Source organism: Pantherophis guttatus, chromosome 1 (assembly GCF_059756535.1).
Source record: "Pantherophis guttatus breed Tessera chromosome 1, ASM5975653v1, whole genome shotgun sequence".
NCBI lineage: Eukaryota > Metazoa > Chordata > Lepidosauria > Squamata > Colubridae > Pantherophis > Pantherophis guttatus.
The window spans coordinates 264,883,392-264,901,224 of record NC_142063.1 but is presented as its reverse complement, the minus strand read 5'-3'; the positions used below and the strand labels follow the sequence as shown (position 1 = coordinate 264,901,224).

The window sequence follows — 17,833 nt, the reverse complement described above, 5'->3', positions numbered from 1 at the left end:
TAAGGGAGAAAGAGCAAGTGCAAAAACTACAGGGGGATTAAACTGTTAAATATGCCTCAAAAAGTATTTGGCAGGACTCTGTCTAACAAGAGTAAGAGAAGTGACAATAAACCAGTTTTTAAGTGCAATGCAGCTCTATGCCAATACAAGAGGTGTGCAGATCAGATTTTTGGGTTCAGTGTTGATTCTCAGTCACTGAGAAATGTAGGATTGTGAGAAAGTAAGTTTATTGCAAGTCTGCTGAGTTAGCTATAAGACAAAGTGAATAAGCTTGAATTATCCAATGTTTTGCATGAATATAACATTGAGAGTTGGCTGTCAAATGCAATAAAAGTGATACATGATAGAAGTAAAGCATGAATTAAAAAATGGAATCCTTGGTAGTGAGTGTCTCAACACTAAGCTGACAGTATGATAAAGATGTATGCTTTATGCATTTACTTAATATATATTTAATGTATAATTTAACTAATAATATAAAAAATCCTTAATATATATTTAAATAAGGAATGCTTGTGGTGATGTTAGCGGTATTTTGACTGGGGATGTGAAAATGCATGTACAATATTTTTCAATGTAGATAATGCCATGTTGTGTTAAATTTATATTTACCAACAAAGAAATTCTTTGTTGGTAAATATAAAATTACCGTAACACAAAAAATAGTTTGTCGCGAAAGCAACTGCCTGCGAAGGCTCCTAGATTGGTGCTGAAAGGCAAAAGCAGAAGCAGTATGCTCCATCCCATATTTTGGTAGACCAGGTTGCCCTGATAAAAACACATAATGCCATGTTGTTGGCCAAAAACCCAAATGATTTGCAGCAAATATTACATTACATCGCATAAGAAGTTACTCTGGGTGGTGTACAATTTGATTGTATGCTATGAGTATGGATATTAAATAATTGATATTGAAGTAATTTTGATTAATACAAAAATAGAGTACACAACTACAAGTTATACAATGTGTACATTTGTTTTGTAGTTGGATTGCTATCTTATGATTACTTTAGTACTTGTTTTGGTTAATTTTTTTTTTAATTCATTGCTTTTGATGTTTCTGAGTCGCCCAGGGTTTGATGGGAGTCAGGAAGCATCCAAATGGAATAAACCGAATAAATATTCCAAATAGAATCAAAATGCTCCAGATGGAATCCAAATATCTCAAATGGGAAGCATCCAAATGGAATAAATAACACTTCAAAAAAACCTAGAGCAGGTACACGATTTTGTATGCCTTGTTATTAGGCTTAATAAAGACAATAAAATGGATCAATAAATTTTAGATATGCAAATGCTTGTTAAAAAAAGGGAAATAAAGTAGTATGTGATTTAAGAAAAAAGTATTGAAAAAATTGAACACAGCTGTCTACAAGGGTGGGTTTTTGCCAACCTTTGTAAATGGAAATCAGAATTTAATATATATCCATAGAAACATAAAAGTGCAATAATAATATGATACTTAAGAATGTCTATGTTGCAAAGGGGGAAAAAAGCAAAAGTGAATAGGTCCTGGATAAACAAAAATTATGTAAGTAGTATGAAAGAAGTACATTAAAATGGTATGGGCTGGCGATAAATTTCTTGGTATTCTGCTTATCCTGAAAGCAAATAGTATGAGTATGTATGTGTATGTAAGAGAAAACAGTCATCAATTAATTCCAAATAAATTATCAGGAAATTAATTTATATCATAGTACTGTAGTGAAAAATGTCTGGAAAAAATGAATATCACATTTTATTTTTATAAAACTTTGCTACAAGCAGCTTATATACGGCAATATACCCCTTTTCCAATAAACACCAAGGGCTCACTAATTCCTATCAGATGCATGTGGCAAAAGACATTAGTTTAACTAGTGACACCCAACAACTATAAACATATTTTCATTACAAAGCTGTAATTAAATCTAATGATTTTTTTTTAATGATCCTTTAGATCAGTGGTCTTCAAAGTTGGCAGCTTTAAGACTTTTGGACTTCAACTCCCAGAATTCTCCAGTCAGCATAGCATAGCATACCATAGCTGGCTAGAGTTGAAGTCCATAAGTCTTAAAGCTGCCAAGTTTGAAGACCTCTGCTTTAGTTCCTATTCGCGGTAGTCAGGACAATTGGATGAAGCTGAGCATTTATTGGCCAAATGCCCTTCCTGACGCCTATGTGGAGTTTGCAGCAGATATTTTTTCTATGAGCCCTGAGTGAAAAACATCGGCTGCTCTCAATCTTCTGAGTGGGAAGGGAGTGTCTTCACCACTAGGCCACCATGCCTCTCTTAAACCTAATGAAGATAATTTCATGAAAATAAGGTACCAAGACCAGGAAAAATGTGTCTGCAAATTAGGAAATGTTCTACAGCAAAGTGAAGACAACATTGCACAGCCACCATCGCTACCATACACAAGCCCAGCTCATAATTATCATTAAAACATGTTTTAAAAATACGTATGGAAAAAGCACTTTGAAATTAAATATTTTTGACTGAAAATAACAAGACATATTTTCTGTGATAATACAAAATTAAGGTTCTTTGGGAGTCATCCAAAAATTTTAAAAGTGAAAATGGGTACTAAGAGAAAAAAGTTTAAGAAAAACTGGTCTGGAAGAAAAAAACTACAGGTCTTTAATGCTTTTTAAAAGACTTGAATAGAAATGGATGCATGTTAGTCCATACTTTGGTGGTATATATGGCCAGTATATGTGCCCAATAAATTGTTTTGGTTTTTCTTCAATAAATTTTTACATCTAGCAATATTATTAGTGGAATGGGTAATAGAATTATTTGTGTGAGGTTGTTTTATTCTGATTTACACAAAATATATAATTTGTGCATACAGTTTCATTTCCAAGCTCTGCTCCCTGAAACTGAATCTGAATTTGGGGGATTCCTTTAGTGCAGCAAATTTTAGATTTGATCTAGCACCTCTAAATTCTCACTGCATAGCTTTTAATCCCTGGTTTGATGCAAACAAAGTTTTGATGCTTGTACTTTTAATAGTTGCATTCAATAGTGGAAATGGCAAGATAGCATCTTTAGCTTCTGGTTCTTTTATTTACGATTGTTAAAATTCAGAGCAGAAGCATTGGTGAGAGCAATATTATTTTGATAGGTGAAAATAATTTGTAGTGTATTACATTCAGAACTCATAAAAGGGTTTGCTGCACCAGCCTGAATGGTGCGGAAACTAAATGTGTCAAGAAATTTTACAGAATACTAGAAAATTAGATGGAAATATCAGTGCAAATGTGAGTTTGATACAATAAAATCCTATCTATTGTGAATGCTTTAAAGCCTATTAAATTATTGTGAAATCATTATAGTTCATAAAAAGTGAGAAAGGCTTGGGAAGTGCATGGTTTAGTTATGCTTGGCTTGAAAATTGTGGTGACTGGATTTGTTGACAATTTTTTATATCATGGGTGCACTGCTTCAGGTATACAGTGTTTTAATCTGTGTTGCCATAATAGGCTGAGCAGAGCGCATGAGTATGAAACATAGTGCTTATATTGATCGTTGCCAACAGCATATTGGGATATGCTGTTGGCAACGATCCCCAACCCAATCCTGCCATCACGGAGCTGCGGTAGTGCAGTGGTTAGAGTGCACTACTGCAGGCTACTTCTGCTGATCACTGGCTGCCAGCAGTTTGGCAGATTGAATCTCACCAGGCTCAAGGTTGACTCAGCCTTCCATCCTTCTGACGTCGGTAAAATGAGGACCCAGATTGTTGGGGGCAATATGCTGTCTCTGTAAACTGCTTAGAGAGGGCTGTAAAGCACTGTGAAGTGGCATATAAGTCTAAGTGCTATTGCTACTGCTATTGCTATCACAAGCTTAATTTTTCTCACTGGGATTGTAATTGCAAATTACAGGTAGTCCTCGACTTACAACCGTTTGTTTAATGATCATTCAAAGTTACAACAGCACTGAAAAAAGTTGACAAAGGACCGTTTTTCACAGTTACTTTTGCAGCATCCCCATAATCATGGATCAAAATTCAGATGCTTGGCAACTGTTTCATACTTATGACCGTTGCTATGACCCAAGGTCAAGTGGTTCCATTTTGGGACCTTCCGACGAGCAAAGTCAATGGGGAAGCCAGATTCCCTTAACAAATGTCTCACTTAACAACAGAATTTTTGGGTTCAATTATAGTCATAAATTGAGGGCTATCTGTAATCTGAGAATTGCGCTGCCAAATCTTTTATGCACAAGTCCATTCTGTTATGATATTAGCATTGGGCTCTGCTTTTTAAATGCATTGGATCCCAGATCTTAGCTAATAGGTCAGCAATATAATTTCAGTTTTATAACCACTTAATGCTTGCAGTACAGTGTATTTCCCAATAAATTCCTACCGGTAGTTGCAATGAAAACTTAAATAATTATTTTTTGGACAAGTTGCTTTGAAGTTCTCTGTAAGATTGTATAGATTGTTTTTTCTTTTTTGGGCATTGATATTTTTGCATTAAAGCCTCTTGCATACTGAGCATAAAATATAATGCAGCTCTAGAATTGTGCCTACTGGGCAATCTGACACACTTTTGTTCCAGTCAGACACTTCCTGCTGCTTTTCTAAATAGTGTTTTAGTCAAGAAGAGAACAGAGAGAAAGAGGCAAGAAGATGTGATCAGACAGAGATGAATGCTGGGTTAGGAAAAAAAAATGGAGAGAAAAAGATCAAGCCATGAGAAACTTCTGTGCATGAAGGCATGGAAATAGCTCATGATACAGGAGCGAGAACTGGCGTCAAAAAACTACTGGTAGAAAAGATGGCTGAGAAATAGTTTGAAGAATGACATTCAGAAGGTCTATTTGGGAAGTACAGAATTGGTGCACATGAAACATTAGAAGCATTATGCAAAACCACGGTTTGGAGCAATGGAAACAGAAATGGTAACCTATTTCCCCTCATGAACCCCAATAAACCCAAACCAGCTGAGACAAAAGCCATCTCAGGGGTGAAATCCAGCAGGTTTTGGAGAAACGGTAGCAGAAATTTTGAGTAGTTCAGAGAACCGGCAAATACCACCTCTGGCTGGCCCCAGAGTGGGATGGGAATGGAGATTTTGCAAAATCCTTCCCCCTGGAGTGGGGTGCGAATGGATATTTTGCAGTATCCTTCTCCTGGAGTGGGCTGGGAATGGAGATTTTACAGTATCCTTCCCCTGCTATGCCCACCAAGCTACACCCACAGAACCGGTAGTAAATATATTTGGATTTTACCACTGAGCCATCTGATGATGATGAGTCCCAGTAATGAAGGAGGCAAGTTTTTTTTTCTTCTGCATTGGTTGTCTTTTTTCAATTTTTATCAATTGTATCAATCTTTATCAATACATTGTAATCCTCGACTTATGACCACAGTTGAGGCCAAAGTTCTGCCAAGCGAGTCAGTTGTTCAGTGAGTTTTGCCCCATTTTACAACTTCTCTTGCCACAGTTATTCAGTGAATCACTGCAGTTGTTGAGTTAGTAATATGGTTGTTGAGTTAGTAATATGGTTGTTAAGTGAACCTGGCTTCCCCATGGACTTTGTGAGAAGGTCACAAAAGGGGATCGCATGACCTCAGGACACTGCAACTGTCATAATAATATGAATCAATTGCCATGGGCCTGAATTTTTATCATGGGATCATGGGAATATTTGATCATGGGGATATTGCAATGGTCATAAGTATGAAAAACAGCCATAAGTCACTTTTTTCAGTGCCGTTGTAACTTTGAACAGTCACTAAATGAATCATTGTAAGTCGAGGACTACCTGTATAGAGAAAGAGACTGAAGAGGAAGCAGCAACTATATCCATAATGATTTCTTGTTTATCACAAGAAAAAGAAAATATCTGGGTACGTCTTAGGGGCCTTTAATTGACAATTGTTCAAAACAGGATGTGAAGGCGAAATAGAACTTCAATCTAATCTTAAAGAACTGTTGTTTTGTTCTTTTATATTCTTGTCTGCAGAAAGTCTACCAGACTGTCTCAACATGGGAGCCAAGAATCTTGAACTTATGTTTCTTTCTAAAAGTTACCACACAAATAAATAGACACAATAGCTTCTCTCCGTTCATGCAGAGTATAAGAATACCTTGGAAAGTTTTGAAAGCCTCTTTTTTTTTGTAAGTTCATCCATGGCTTACTTCGTTACAGCAATGTTTGTTTCTACAAGTATGAAGGAAAATATTGCTGGTTGCTGTTTGTATTGTATAACTTTCCAGCAAGAGGGAAGAGGGGGGAAAAGAAACCCCCACTTACTATAAAACTTACTGTTTTAATCATAAAACGGGTAATGGTGTTTTTAAACTTTTGGAGAGGGACTTTTTATGGCTTTGGGAAGTCTGCGCCAAAGATATTAGAAGATCAGTGGAGTCTCTGTTCCAAGAACGGCATGGCCGCTGGGAGTACCTTCTCAGTCTGAAAAATCCAGTAAACGTGTAGGAGGCCTCTGTAATGTTTGCATCTAGTGGAAGGCCTGCAGCCTTTTGCCACACAGGAAATCAACTGCAGATGGATGAAATGGTTTCAACTCCAAGTATTTTTTAAAAACCTACAACGTTTCTTCCTTATCCAGGTTCTTACCTTGAATAATGACTTGGAAGACTGAGAAAAAGAACATTAGGGTTTTGCTCTGTTTTGTTTTTAATACTCCTTGAAATAGAATTTACATTGCTTTGAAGGTTATGTAATATATGCAGCTCAGAACCCACGTGGGGACCGAGGGGAGAGAAAATATCTTTTATTAGAAATATAACGATAACCCTCTGTGGCTGTGGAAGAATTTTGATGCTATCTTTGCATGGTACTTTTAGTTTAACCAAAGTTTATGGAATCCAGTTTCTTGGCTACACATGAAATGTGCAGTACGCACTAGGTGTTAATGCAACTCCACGAGTTTAATAATTTACTAGGTTAAAATGTGGCTGGTTTATGATTCAGGGTGGCCCCTGAATACTGTTTCTCTGTATTTTCAGTACTATTTTAAATCCTCATTCCAACTTTTGATATGTACATTCAGGTCTGAATTAGTTCAGACATGAGACTGAATAATGGTGTGTCAATACAAGGATGAACCTAGCTTGCCACTGGCTGTCCTCTTTTTCTTTGTCATTCTTAAAGGAACTTGGCCTCATCCTGATATGCCCACAGTATAATAATTGGAGCCTGGTCATTGGTACTTTGAGTACCAAAGTACTTTGAGTACTTTGTTCCTTTGATTTGTTTAATTTCTGGTTGTCCACTAATCATAACTAAAGTTTTTTAAAAAAATGAGTTTGAGGTGGTACTATGGTTAATCAAAAACGTAAGTGGGAGAGCTTGATTTCACAGCTGCAGTAGAGAGTGGGATACATAATAGAGTTCTAGAAAACATAGCTGGGTTCATTTTTGTAATGCTAAAGACAAGAAAGCAACTGTTTGGCGGCTGCCTTTCTTATAGTTTTAGATTTTTGAAGACTCTTGGAGTGATGAGGGATTTAAGAGCCACATATGGAATGCTGTTTGCTGGGCCTGGTGTTCAGTCATTGAGCATTATTGCCTGAACCCATCTACAGTAAATATATGGTTAAGAAGATCAAGGATATAATGTTCCAGATGTTTTGGGAGCATCCATCACTTACATGGTGTGTGAGTTCAAAAATTATTTCATGATTATGATCCTTGGCATATTCCCCAGACTCTGTTTGTAAGGTAGTGCTCCTTTTTCACCACTTGGCTAACTTTAATGCTAAGTTTGTACACACAATGCAGAGATATTATAATGAATCAGAACACTCAGATACAGAAAAGAATACAGTTCAGTGGTGAAATCCTCCAAGGTCTGCTACGGCTTCGCTGCGCATGCATGCACATTACACACCAAATGCGTGCTTCGCGTGCATGTGCACCGCAGGTGCTACCGCGCAGCACTGAAAAAGGAGGCTTAAGATGATAAGTAGAACGAGGGGGGGGAACAGCTGTGCCGCACGATTTAGATTCACTAGAAAGCAGGATTTCCTGCTTTCTAGCGAATATAAATCGCGCGGCACAGCTGATCGTCGGAAATACTGGTTCATCTGAACTGGTAGCATTTTTTTACTACTGGTTCAGGCAAACCGGTAGCTTTTATTACTACTGGTTTGGGCAAACTGGTCTGAACCGGTAGCATTTCACCCCGATACAGTTGGCAATATCATTTGTTTTATGTTATTCATCTTGATTGGGTGTAATTTGTTGATTTTGGCTAAGTCCCAGATTTACAAAAAAGATACATTTGATATTGGAAATGTGGAACAGATTATAGATGTTTTTCTTGCCATTTCATTAATTTTCAATATATTTCCTTTCTCCATGACTAGTTTCTCCAATTGGTTTAATGGGTCAGTGATTATATTTTCTGAAATCTTACATCCTATAAGTTCAGTGTGTAGCATTTTCATTCCTAATATTAAAGCATATTGCCAGCACTCAGCAAGCGTTATTCAGTGTATACATATAGATTATCCTCATAAACCATGATCTTGTTATCCGTGATTTATTTACCATATTAAACATTGCAGTTGATGCATTCATTGCTTTATTGATTTTCACAATTGATGGGATTTTAATATCGCACAATTCAGCACAAATAATTTTGACACCCCCCCCCCGGGTCCTAGGACCACACCTTAAGAAACACTGCTATAGGCATTTAGTCTGGGAGTGATGTGACCCACTGGATAAGTTTTTCATGGCATTTATGTTTTTGTATGTTAGTCTTTTGGATTGTGATTTCCCCCCATATTTTAATATGAGGCTTTAATATGTACAAATATACAAATATTTGCTATTATTGTTAATGATAAAATGTACCATCCTAAATCATGTGAAAAGTAAGGAAATTGCAGTATATAAATCTATTATGTGGGTAAAATAAATACACTAAGAAAATAGTAGTTTTTGCCCTTCTTCCAGGGCAAGACTTGGTGAGACTTCTTTAAAGTATCCTTAAAAGAAACAAAACCATATGGAAAGCCATATATTCCTTTCCATATTTCTTACAGAATTACATCAAAAACAAACATAAAGATGCTATCAGTACTGAGAGTATGAAACCTATACCAGAAATGTCCAACCTTGGCAAGTCTTGTGGACTTCAACTCCCAGAATTCTCATAGCTGGCTAGGGAATTCTGGGAATTGCACAAGTCTTAAAGTTGCTAAGGTTGGACACTCCTGGCCTATACCTTTCACACCCTACTTTATGGATTTGCCTCCAAATTTAACTTACCAAAATCTCTAGGAGGTATCTAATATTCCCTGTGTGTAAAAGTTACATCTCTTACACATAAATATCAAGACACTGAGCTGACTGTCATCTTTTAAAAATGTGTGTCATAACTGCAAGAACTGTGCCACTTTAGAATGTGAAGTATGGGGTCAATTACTCTGAAATTGGTTCCTCACATAAAAGCTCATTTACAAAATATTAGTACACCAAACCAGGGGTGGGTTCTACTTACCTTTACAACCGGTTCGCAATGGGGCTGCGCTTTGCTCGCCCACGTGCGTGCGCTTCTGCACATGAGCAGAAGCTTCCTATGATGTCGGGGTCGGTGGGAGGAGCCTTCCACCGGTTTTACTACCAGTTCTGTAGAACCTGTCCGAACCGGGGGCAACCCACCACTGCACCAGACAAAGTCATTTTCTTAAATGTTACTTTTATATGTAATGGAATTTATTGCATTCCTGACCGTATTCTGAAGTGGTCCCACTGTAAATGAGGTACACATGAAAAATGACATGTTATGTTTCCATTTAATTTACATTACTTTTGTGTGAAAAATCTGAAGATGGATCTCCCAAAGAGGACATCAAATCTTACTGTTAAAACAATGTGTAGTTTGATACAGCACTATCAGTTTGCTTCATTGCCTCTCCTTTCAAAGAGCCAGGAAAAGAGACACTATAGAATGGAAATAAATGTGGATTATATAAATTGATTATATAAATTAAACCAGGGATGTGGTGGCTCAGTGCTTAAGACGCTGAGCTTGTCGATCGAAAGGTTGGCAGTTCAGTGGTTCAAATCCCTAGTGTGCATAACGGGGTGACTCCTGTTACTTGTCCCAGCTTCTGCCAACCTAGCAGTTCGAAAGCACGTAAAAAATGCAAGTAGAAAAATAGGGACTACCTTTGGTGGGAAGGTAACAGTGTTCTGTGCGCCTTTGGCATTTAGTCATGCCGGCCACATGACCACGGAGTCGTCTTCGGACAGCGCTGGCTCTTTGGCTTTGAAACGGAGATGAGCACCGCCCCCTAGAGTCGGGAACAACTAGCACATATGTGCAAGGGGAACCTTTACCTTTACCTATATAAATTGATTCCTAGAATTAGGACAAAAATTAAACTTTCCATTGTCAGTTTTCAAATTATAAGATCATCATCATGAAGCCTAAAATACTTTCATCATGAGAAGTTGATATATAATTTATACAGACATGATCTTACTCTATATCCTGCCTGATATTATCAAAAGTTCTATGCAAAATATTTAAAATAACTTTTACCAGCAAAGATAGCCAAATGTAGTGTATTATATGAATTCAGGACTCCTGAATATCATAAAATTAAGTCAGAAGGCAGCTATAAGCTTCCCCTTTCCAACCACAATTACTTACATATCCCATAGCTGCCATTTCCAGATTTAACTTTACTACCAGCAAATAGGATTCCATTATAAATTTAGCCAAAGGACAGCACCACAAGCAGTTGTGGAAATCTGAACCACAAGCCTTAATAACTAAAGGCTGTGCACTCTATGTATAAAAAGGAAGACATGAGAAGATGTCTTATAATGTTTGCAGCATTTTATTATAAAAGACTGTATCCTAGTTAACTGTATCCTTGAACACATGTAGCTCCTTACATGTGTTCAAGTATTTATTTGCTATGAATTATCATAAAGCATTGTAGGAAGGAACTGAAAAAGATCTCAAGGCTTTTCTGTGAATTTCTCCTTGAGAAAAGGATGTCACTATTTTAACTTCCGTATATAGTAAATACTGCAAGGGATGGTTTGGTCTGCAGCTTTCACACATGTACTTTCCCTCTGCAATATCCTATATTCACATATTCTCCTAGTCTGCTCATGGGAGAAGACCTTTTTTGGTCCAAGACCTACAATTGGAAAAACAGGTCCAACAAGTGACCAGGTTCATTTAGAATAGGGGTATCCAACCTTAGACACTTAAATACTTGTGGACTTCATCTCCCAGAATTCCCCAGCCAGCATGAGAGTTGAAGTCTGTAGGTCTTAAAGTTGCCAAGGTTAGACAATCCTGATTTACGGTAGAATGTAAAGCAAACACAAACTGTAAATATGTACTCAGAAGTAAAACACATAATACAATTTAGATTTCAGACATTTAAATAAAAATGTCAAAGCTTAAGCATTTCATAGAAAAGTATCACAACTTCAGAGGTAAACCCATTAATGACTACTTCATACTGCCAACCTATTGTAATGTTTCTCTTTATGTTCTCACTTAAGTGTCTGAGTTTCATAATCTGCTAAATCACGTTTGAGCCTAAATTTGCAACAGATTCTACTCAAGTAAGAACATATGAGCTGGTTTGCTTTTGAAGAGAAGGCTTTGCTAAGCATATGGGGAAAATGGTCCTCCACGTTCTCCTGGGCAGGTGACCAATCCCCTTCCCATTGCTGATATCTGAAGACAAAGACAGATGAAATGGATGAAAAGTTAGCCTGTTCCCTACACAGATAAGTCAAAGCTACAAGGGAGCAGATCATCAAGTTTTTCTAAAAATATGGTCCAAGTTTGTTGCAGTCACAAGAAGGAGCCACTTATATCGTAGGGATTTGCTACTTCTTTTTTATTTGCAGTCTAAATCCCAGTGACTTTAGGAGGTTAATACCCACTTCAGAACATAATTTTCCAAGTAGAAGGATATTTTTGATATCCTTCTACTATTTCCAGATCAGATAACTGACTTCCATAAATGACTGAACTGCTTCTGGAATAACATGGTCTAGAAGAGGTATGGCATGGCCCAATCAGGAAACAGAACATTCCAGAGTTCTCCTGAAAGTACCATTGTTGTAACAGTGAATTCTACATATCCTACTCTGTAGTGTTACACTAGCCTTTCTTGCACCTATTCTGGTGTCATCTATTTATACTTAGAATATGGACTGCAGAATTTTTATGTGGCAGTTGCCTGAGAGTTTGTGAAGAGAAGTGAAAGGGCAGTTAAATTTGGAAGGCGCAACCAAATTGAAAACTTCATTCAGATTCCATTTCATATCTCAGAAGATTAAGTTCAGTCATTCAGCTAAACTGAGCATGAGCCATCAAACAAAGCATTGGCAAGAGAAGAGATTTTCAAATCCAAGCTTTCCTTTTGTGGTCTAGCCAGTTCATTTGATAACCAGAAATGCTCCACTGCCACCCAGGTACATAACATATGCATATTACAAAAGGAAAATGAACAAGTGATCAATGGGAAGCATTTGGTTCCTAGCTATCTTATTACATGATTACATTAGAATTCATGCTTACTAGTCTCATTTACACTGCAATCCTAGATATCTGCTCACAAGCAAATAACATTGCTTATACTCAGATAAATGGGTATAGAGCTGTACCCTTAGAGTTCAAATCAAGGTGGAAACTATTTACATCAGTCCAGCATCACCACATGTAAACAGTCATTATCTGTAGGGTTTTTTTAAATTTCCAATCAAATTCTCTGCAAATATATGTGGACTGTGTGCTTGATATATCAATATTTCTGTCATTATTTTAAGTGCCTACATGCTGTCAATATTTGGTTTGACTCTCAAAATAATCATTGGATATTATTTTTATAGTTTTGGTCCACTAGATGTCTAGTGGAAAACTGCCAACTTCACAAATTCATTAGAAAGTAGCCCAATCAGTGATTAATAATATGGCTTTGAACATACAATGAATGAAGGTAATCATAAGTACAAATGAGTCATGCCTTTGGCATGACATCCAAAGGGAAATATCTTTTCTGCCATGTCACCTAATATTTTTTAAAAAAAATGGACTCATAAGATCATGATATTGGTGAGTAATCAGAAAAATACTAAGAAGTCTTCTTAGAAACTATTTAGCAGGAAAAAAAATAAAACTATAGGTACTAATCTAATTCAGGCATCACAGAAAATAAGAAGTTGGCCATAGCAGGTTCCATATGTGTATCCCATCTCTGAAACTTATTCTTGTATACTCCAATTCTCTTTTAGGATGTGCAAAATTCATCAGTTTTAGAACACAAGATTCTAGACAACTCCACAAAGTTCTGCCTTCCTGTGCTGCTCTGGGAATAGTTAGGCATTTTAATATTTCTGCAAAAGAATTATATGCATGTGTGGATGAATACATGGCATTTTCTTCAAAACAAGAAGAGTTCAATACACATCAGCAGAGGATCTGGCCCACATATACTCTGAAAGCAGATGCATCATTCTACTATCTCTTTATATTCAGTGTATAAAATTACCTGAACCCCTTTTTTAGTTTGAGCCTTGGAAAAAGTAGAAGGCCATTTATAACAACTAAACTTTTAAAATGTTAGTGTAGAAATAATCACAGCTCTTAAACTGCAAGTGGAACTAAAAGAAACAGCAATTTGCTGGAGATTGTTCAATGAATTCATGGGTGAATTTATTCTTCTCAAATGTTAAGTTGCATTTGTTAAGCACAGTAACTGTTCTGCCCGCAGACCTATTTCACATGTTCTATTAAACGGTGCATGCCACATCCCCACAACTATTTCCTATAAGAGTGCATCCATCTCTCATTGTCCATGTCTCAGGTAATGTCTTAACCTATTCTTGGCCATATATGTGCAGAAATAATAGGATTCTATACATCATTTTTTTGTGATAATAAAAGAATGCTTTGAATCCATGCTATATTCCAGGAAACACAACCTTAAGCTATCCACACTGACACTGATAATAAGAGCTGTGACACAGAAAACCAAACCAAATTTTGCTTTAACAAAGTTTACAGAATCCCTGGGTTGCAATCCTAATCTGACTTGCAAATTTCTTCCAATCCTATCCTCATTATTGCTGTGCTTTACCTGCTCATTTTTCCCTGTAAGAATGAAGGGTCACAGATAAAAAGCATCAAGAACTACTCCTGCGCATAAACCCACAAGTAGAATCCATTTCACTTGCACCTTATTTTTTGCATCTGAAAGGGAAAGACAGGATAAAAGTAGAATTGACCCTTTCAACACTACTTTCATTTTAACAGCTTTAAGAATTATCATTTTTCAAAGATTCTTACTCTCCAAGTGCTATGGCGATTTTTTTTAAATGAAATCTTTGCAGTTTGATACTTTTGTCTTTTCTGATAGAATTCCACATCATTTACAGTCCACACATAATATCTGAAATGGCAAGATTTCTTAGAAAATGTAGCATTAGCATGTTCTAGCTTCACCACTCAGTGCTTCCAAAAAATTCAGTGGATGTTGGATCCCATTTCTGAAGATAAGTCAGCAAACATTAAAGTTATTTGTCATTTTATGCAACTTTTTTTTACACAATACACAGGAGAGCTTCTTTCATTAAACATGAAACTAAACATGAAATAGGTATTTAAAAGATAAGAAGCTGGAAAAATTGAGATATATTGCACTTTCAACTTCTGAAATGAATGAAGCAACCAAGTTGTGGCTGGAATTTTAGAACTATAAGTTTTAAAAGACAGACTGACTTCAAGAAGCAGTAGGGATGAATATTCATAAAATATTACTAAATGGAATTTGAAAGTGACTTTTGTTATCAAAGGAAAAAGAACATGAGAAACACTGAGCTGTCTGGCCCATTATTTTAAGCACGGAATAGATATAAGGTTTGTTTACAACACGAGAACATTACAAAAATGTAGTCTAGACAAACCAACAGGTGGTGATTCTCCAAAGCTTGGACTACCCAGGGGAGTTTATTCAAACCACCTTTTAAAAGAATTTCTCCCCTTAAAAGCTGCAAGTTTTTCTTGAAACAAGTTCAAGGGAAGCCCGCTGAACACAAATCAAAGAAGCTGCTTAAACACAACCTGGAAAATAGTTACTTTAAAAAAAAACAACAGCTGGTTAGTATTTAAATGGTGCCTGTCTCCTTCCCCAGAATTCAGCAATCTTACAGTCTAGCATAGGCAAGAATTTCCCCATATCTTTCATGTACAAAAAGAAAATCAAAGGAACACAGATGCTTATTCCAAGAAGAAACGTAATACCTGATTTTCAAGAGGGCTGTATAAAACTTTGGTGCACCCCTGTTCTCCGAACCACTGTACTTCACACACACATCCACACTACCATATGAACAAGATATGCATACCCTACCAGCAACCACATATTGCCAATACACACCTGTCACACGGAGCTACTCAAGCCACCTGCTGGCAACCCCTGGCTTCTCCCAGGAGATTCCTGGGAAGCAGAGCCAGCAAAATCTTTTACACAGAAGTGTGTGTGCCTGTGTGCACAAGCCAACTGAAGGGCCGGGAAGGCGGAGAGAAAGGCAAGTGTAAACAAAATCTATTTCATCCTTACTTCCAGGAGAGAACGGCACAAAAATCCCACGGTTGAGAGGCAGCTGCTTTCTTAGCCTTTTAAACACGCCCAGCGTTAAAAGGACTTTGAAAGCGCGGCTCGGCGGCACGAAGCCGGTTGCCCAAGCCGCTCTAGGTAACAAAAGATGCGAGGCGAACTCCGGGCGCGCACTTTTCTGAACTCAAGCGAGTTCAAACCCGGGAGTGTGCAATCACAACCCTTACCGTTTCAGCCCTTCGTGTGAACGAGAAGCGACTTAAGGGAATCAGCGACGCTGTAGGAAAAAAAAAACAATAAACCGAGAGAGGCCGGGGAGCTGAGAACTCTGAAACGCGCAGGTGTCGTCACCGCCGCTTCTCCCCACCACATTTCTGCCGGTCCCCTCTGGCTTTGTCTGGCCGCTCTCCCCGGTTGCAACTAGTTCGAAACTCTTGGTAGTCAATCAACGCTCGGCCCCGCTAGCTCGGAAGCGCTCTTCCCCGGGCAAAACAGCTGCAGGAACAATGCCTGCCTACCACCACCCGTGAGCCCCCTCTCAAGAAACAATGGGGCGATCGCCGCCGCCGCCACTGCTCAGGAGGCGCCAACTCTCGAGTAGCGCATCTCAAGAAGGGTCAGGTGGAGCCGGATCACCACCCTCCCCCGCGTCCCAGGGAAGAGGAGGAGGAGGAGGAGTTGTTGCGGGGGAAGGGGAAGGGGGACCCACAAAGAAAAGAAACAAAAGCACATTCGCCCCATTCTCGACCATCCCAACCACCAGGCAACGCGGTTACTTACGCGGTGGGGCAGGCGGACGGCTGCAGCGCAGACGGTCCCGAGCTGAGCTGCTTTCGCAAGTGATCCCGAGTGCACCCAAAAGGTTCCGCTCCTTCATTCATTGAGAAGAGCTGAGCCGGTGTGTCGGGAGCGCAGAGCGGGCCACCCCGCAGCCAGACGCCCCTCAAAGCGTCAGTTGCGCCCGGGCGTTTTGCGAGCGCGCCCCCCCTCCTTCTCCCAGCGCCGTCCTCCTCCCTCTCTCCCTCCCTCCCTGATGCTAGTGCGGGAGGGAGACTCCCCCTTCTCCCACTCTGGCGGCGGCTCTCCTGCCTTTGCCGGGTTGGCCCCTCCTCGGGGAGGGCCCGCTTCGCCTCCGGCTGCAGCTGGGAACCTCGCGCCCGGCGGGAGGAGAGGCCGATGAAGCGCTCGGACTCGCCTGGGGAGCGTAGCCAAAAGGGAGGCGGCGGGGGGGGGGGAGGAAGCGGGCTGGTTGCCGCCTCGAGGGAAACGATTTGAGGCGCGCGCAGGAACAACCCGGCTACCGCTCGTCCGCGCTTAGTTCAGGTTTGGCTTCGTCGGGTTAGCCGAACTCCCCCTTTCCTCTTCTGGGAAACTCCTCCCAGGGTAATTTGCGGCGGAGCTGAGGTTTCCGTGAAAACGCGCCCTCTGTATTAACCCCCCCGCGCCGGGCTCTTGTGCTGGGCGGCTTTTTCTTTTTCTTTTTTCTTTTAACTCCCTTCACTCTTTGTGACTCGGTGAGGTAGAAAGTATTCAACAGGTTTAGCCGGGGACTTTCTGCTGCATGAGCAGCTGGAGGCATGATTTATTAGGTATTCCTACCGATGCGCAGACATCCCTCTGTCGACGGCGGGCCCGAGCTGGCCTTTGAGCAGCCTGGCCCACAGAAGAGAGAAGAGATGAAAATGAGGTTTGGTGTTAAGGGAAATGGTAGCTACATTGATGAATGCAGAAAACATGGCAGTTCCTTCATACATGTATTATTTTCCTCTTTTCAGTTGCATTAAGCGTTACAGTTCAAGGGCAGTTTTTGTGGAGCCTCAGTTTTGCAGACCTGTTTTCCCAAAAGCCCTCCTACTTTATGCAGGTAGGAAGGTGGGGAGGAGGAAGACATCTTACAACTTTGTTACTATATGAACATTGCTGTGCTAAGCTTTGTACTGCAATTCTCCCCCTTGCCTGTGGCCCTTTGCAGGATTTTATGAAGCTCTGCAGGAGTACAAACTCAAGAGTATTCACTTCCCTGGGTTACTTTTAGTTTGTAACAGTGGTGGGTTGCTCCCGGTTCAGACCGGTTCTATAGAATCAGTAGTAAAACCGGTGGGGGGCTCCACTCACTGACCCCAAAGTCATCAGAAGCACGCGCGGCCCCATTGCGAACCAATAGTAAAGGTAAGTAGAACCCACCCCTGGTTTGCAAGGGCTTACATTTAAAACCAAAGTTAAACTTTTGTTTCCAATTGAAAAAAAAAAATACCTGTAGCTC

At 39.3% G+C, this 17,833-nt stretch overlaps 1 protein-coding gene and 1 long non-coding RNA gene across 6 annotated transcripts in view; one reads left to right on the top strand and one right to left on the bottom strand.

Moving 5' to 3' along the window:
• PLEKHG1 (pleckstrin homology and RhoGEF domain containing G1) overlaps positions 1 to 16,892 on the bottom strand; it is a 113,480-nt gene extending 96,588 nt beyond the window's left edge. For 2 of the 4 annotated variants that reach the window (XM_087887443.1, XM_087887445.1), the window contains exons 1-2: positions 16,351 to 16,891; positions 15,798 to 15,847 (exon numbers count right to left, since the gene is read on the bottom strand). Coding sequence is in view for 2 of the 4 variants with exons in the window: in XM_060692277.2 (XP_060548260.2) it covers positions 16,351 to 16,447 (97 nt within the window). In the remaining 2 variants the exon portion in view is untranslated. Of the gene's footprint in view, positions 1 to 15,797; positions 15,848 to 16,350 lie in introns of all 4 variants that reach the window. The other 2 variants (XM_060692277.2, XM_060692278.2) reach the window with 1 other exon arrangement.
• The window catches only part of LOC148116842 (uncharacterized), a 40,967-nt gene continuing 39,859 nt past the window's right edge, over positions 16,726 to 17,833 (top strand). The window contains exons 1-3 of one of the 2 annotated variants that reach the window (XR_015732573.1): positions 16,726 to 16,893; positions 17,346 to 17,434; positions 17,543 to 17,739. This is a non-coding gene — a long non-coding RNA (uncharacterized LOC148116842). The remainder of the gene's footprint in view (positions 16,894 to 17,345; positions 17,435 to 17,542; positions 17,740 to 17,833) is intronic. The other variant, XR_015732572.1, reaches the window with a different exon arrangement.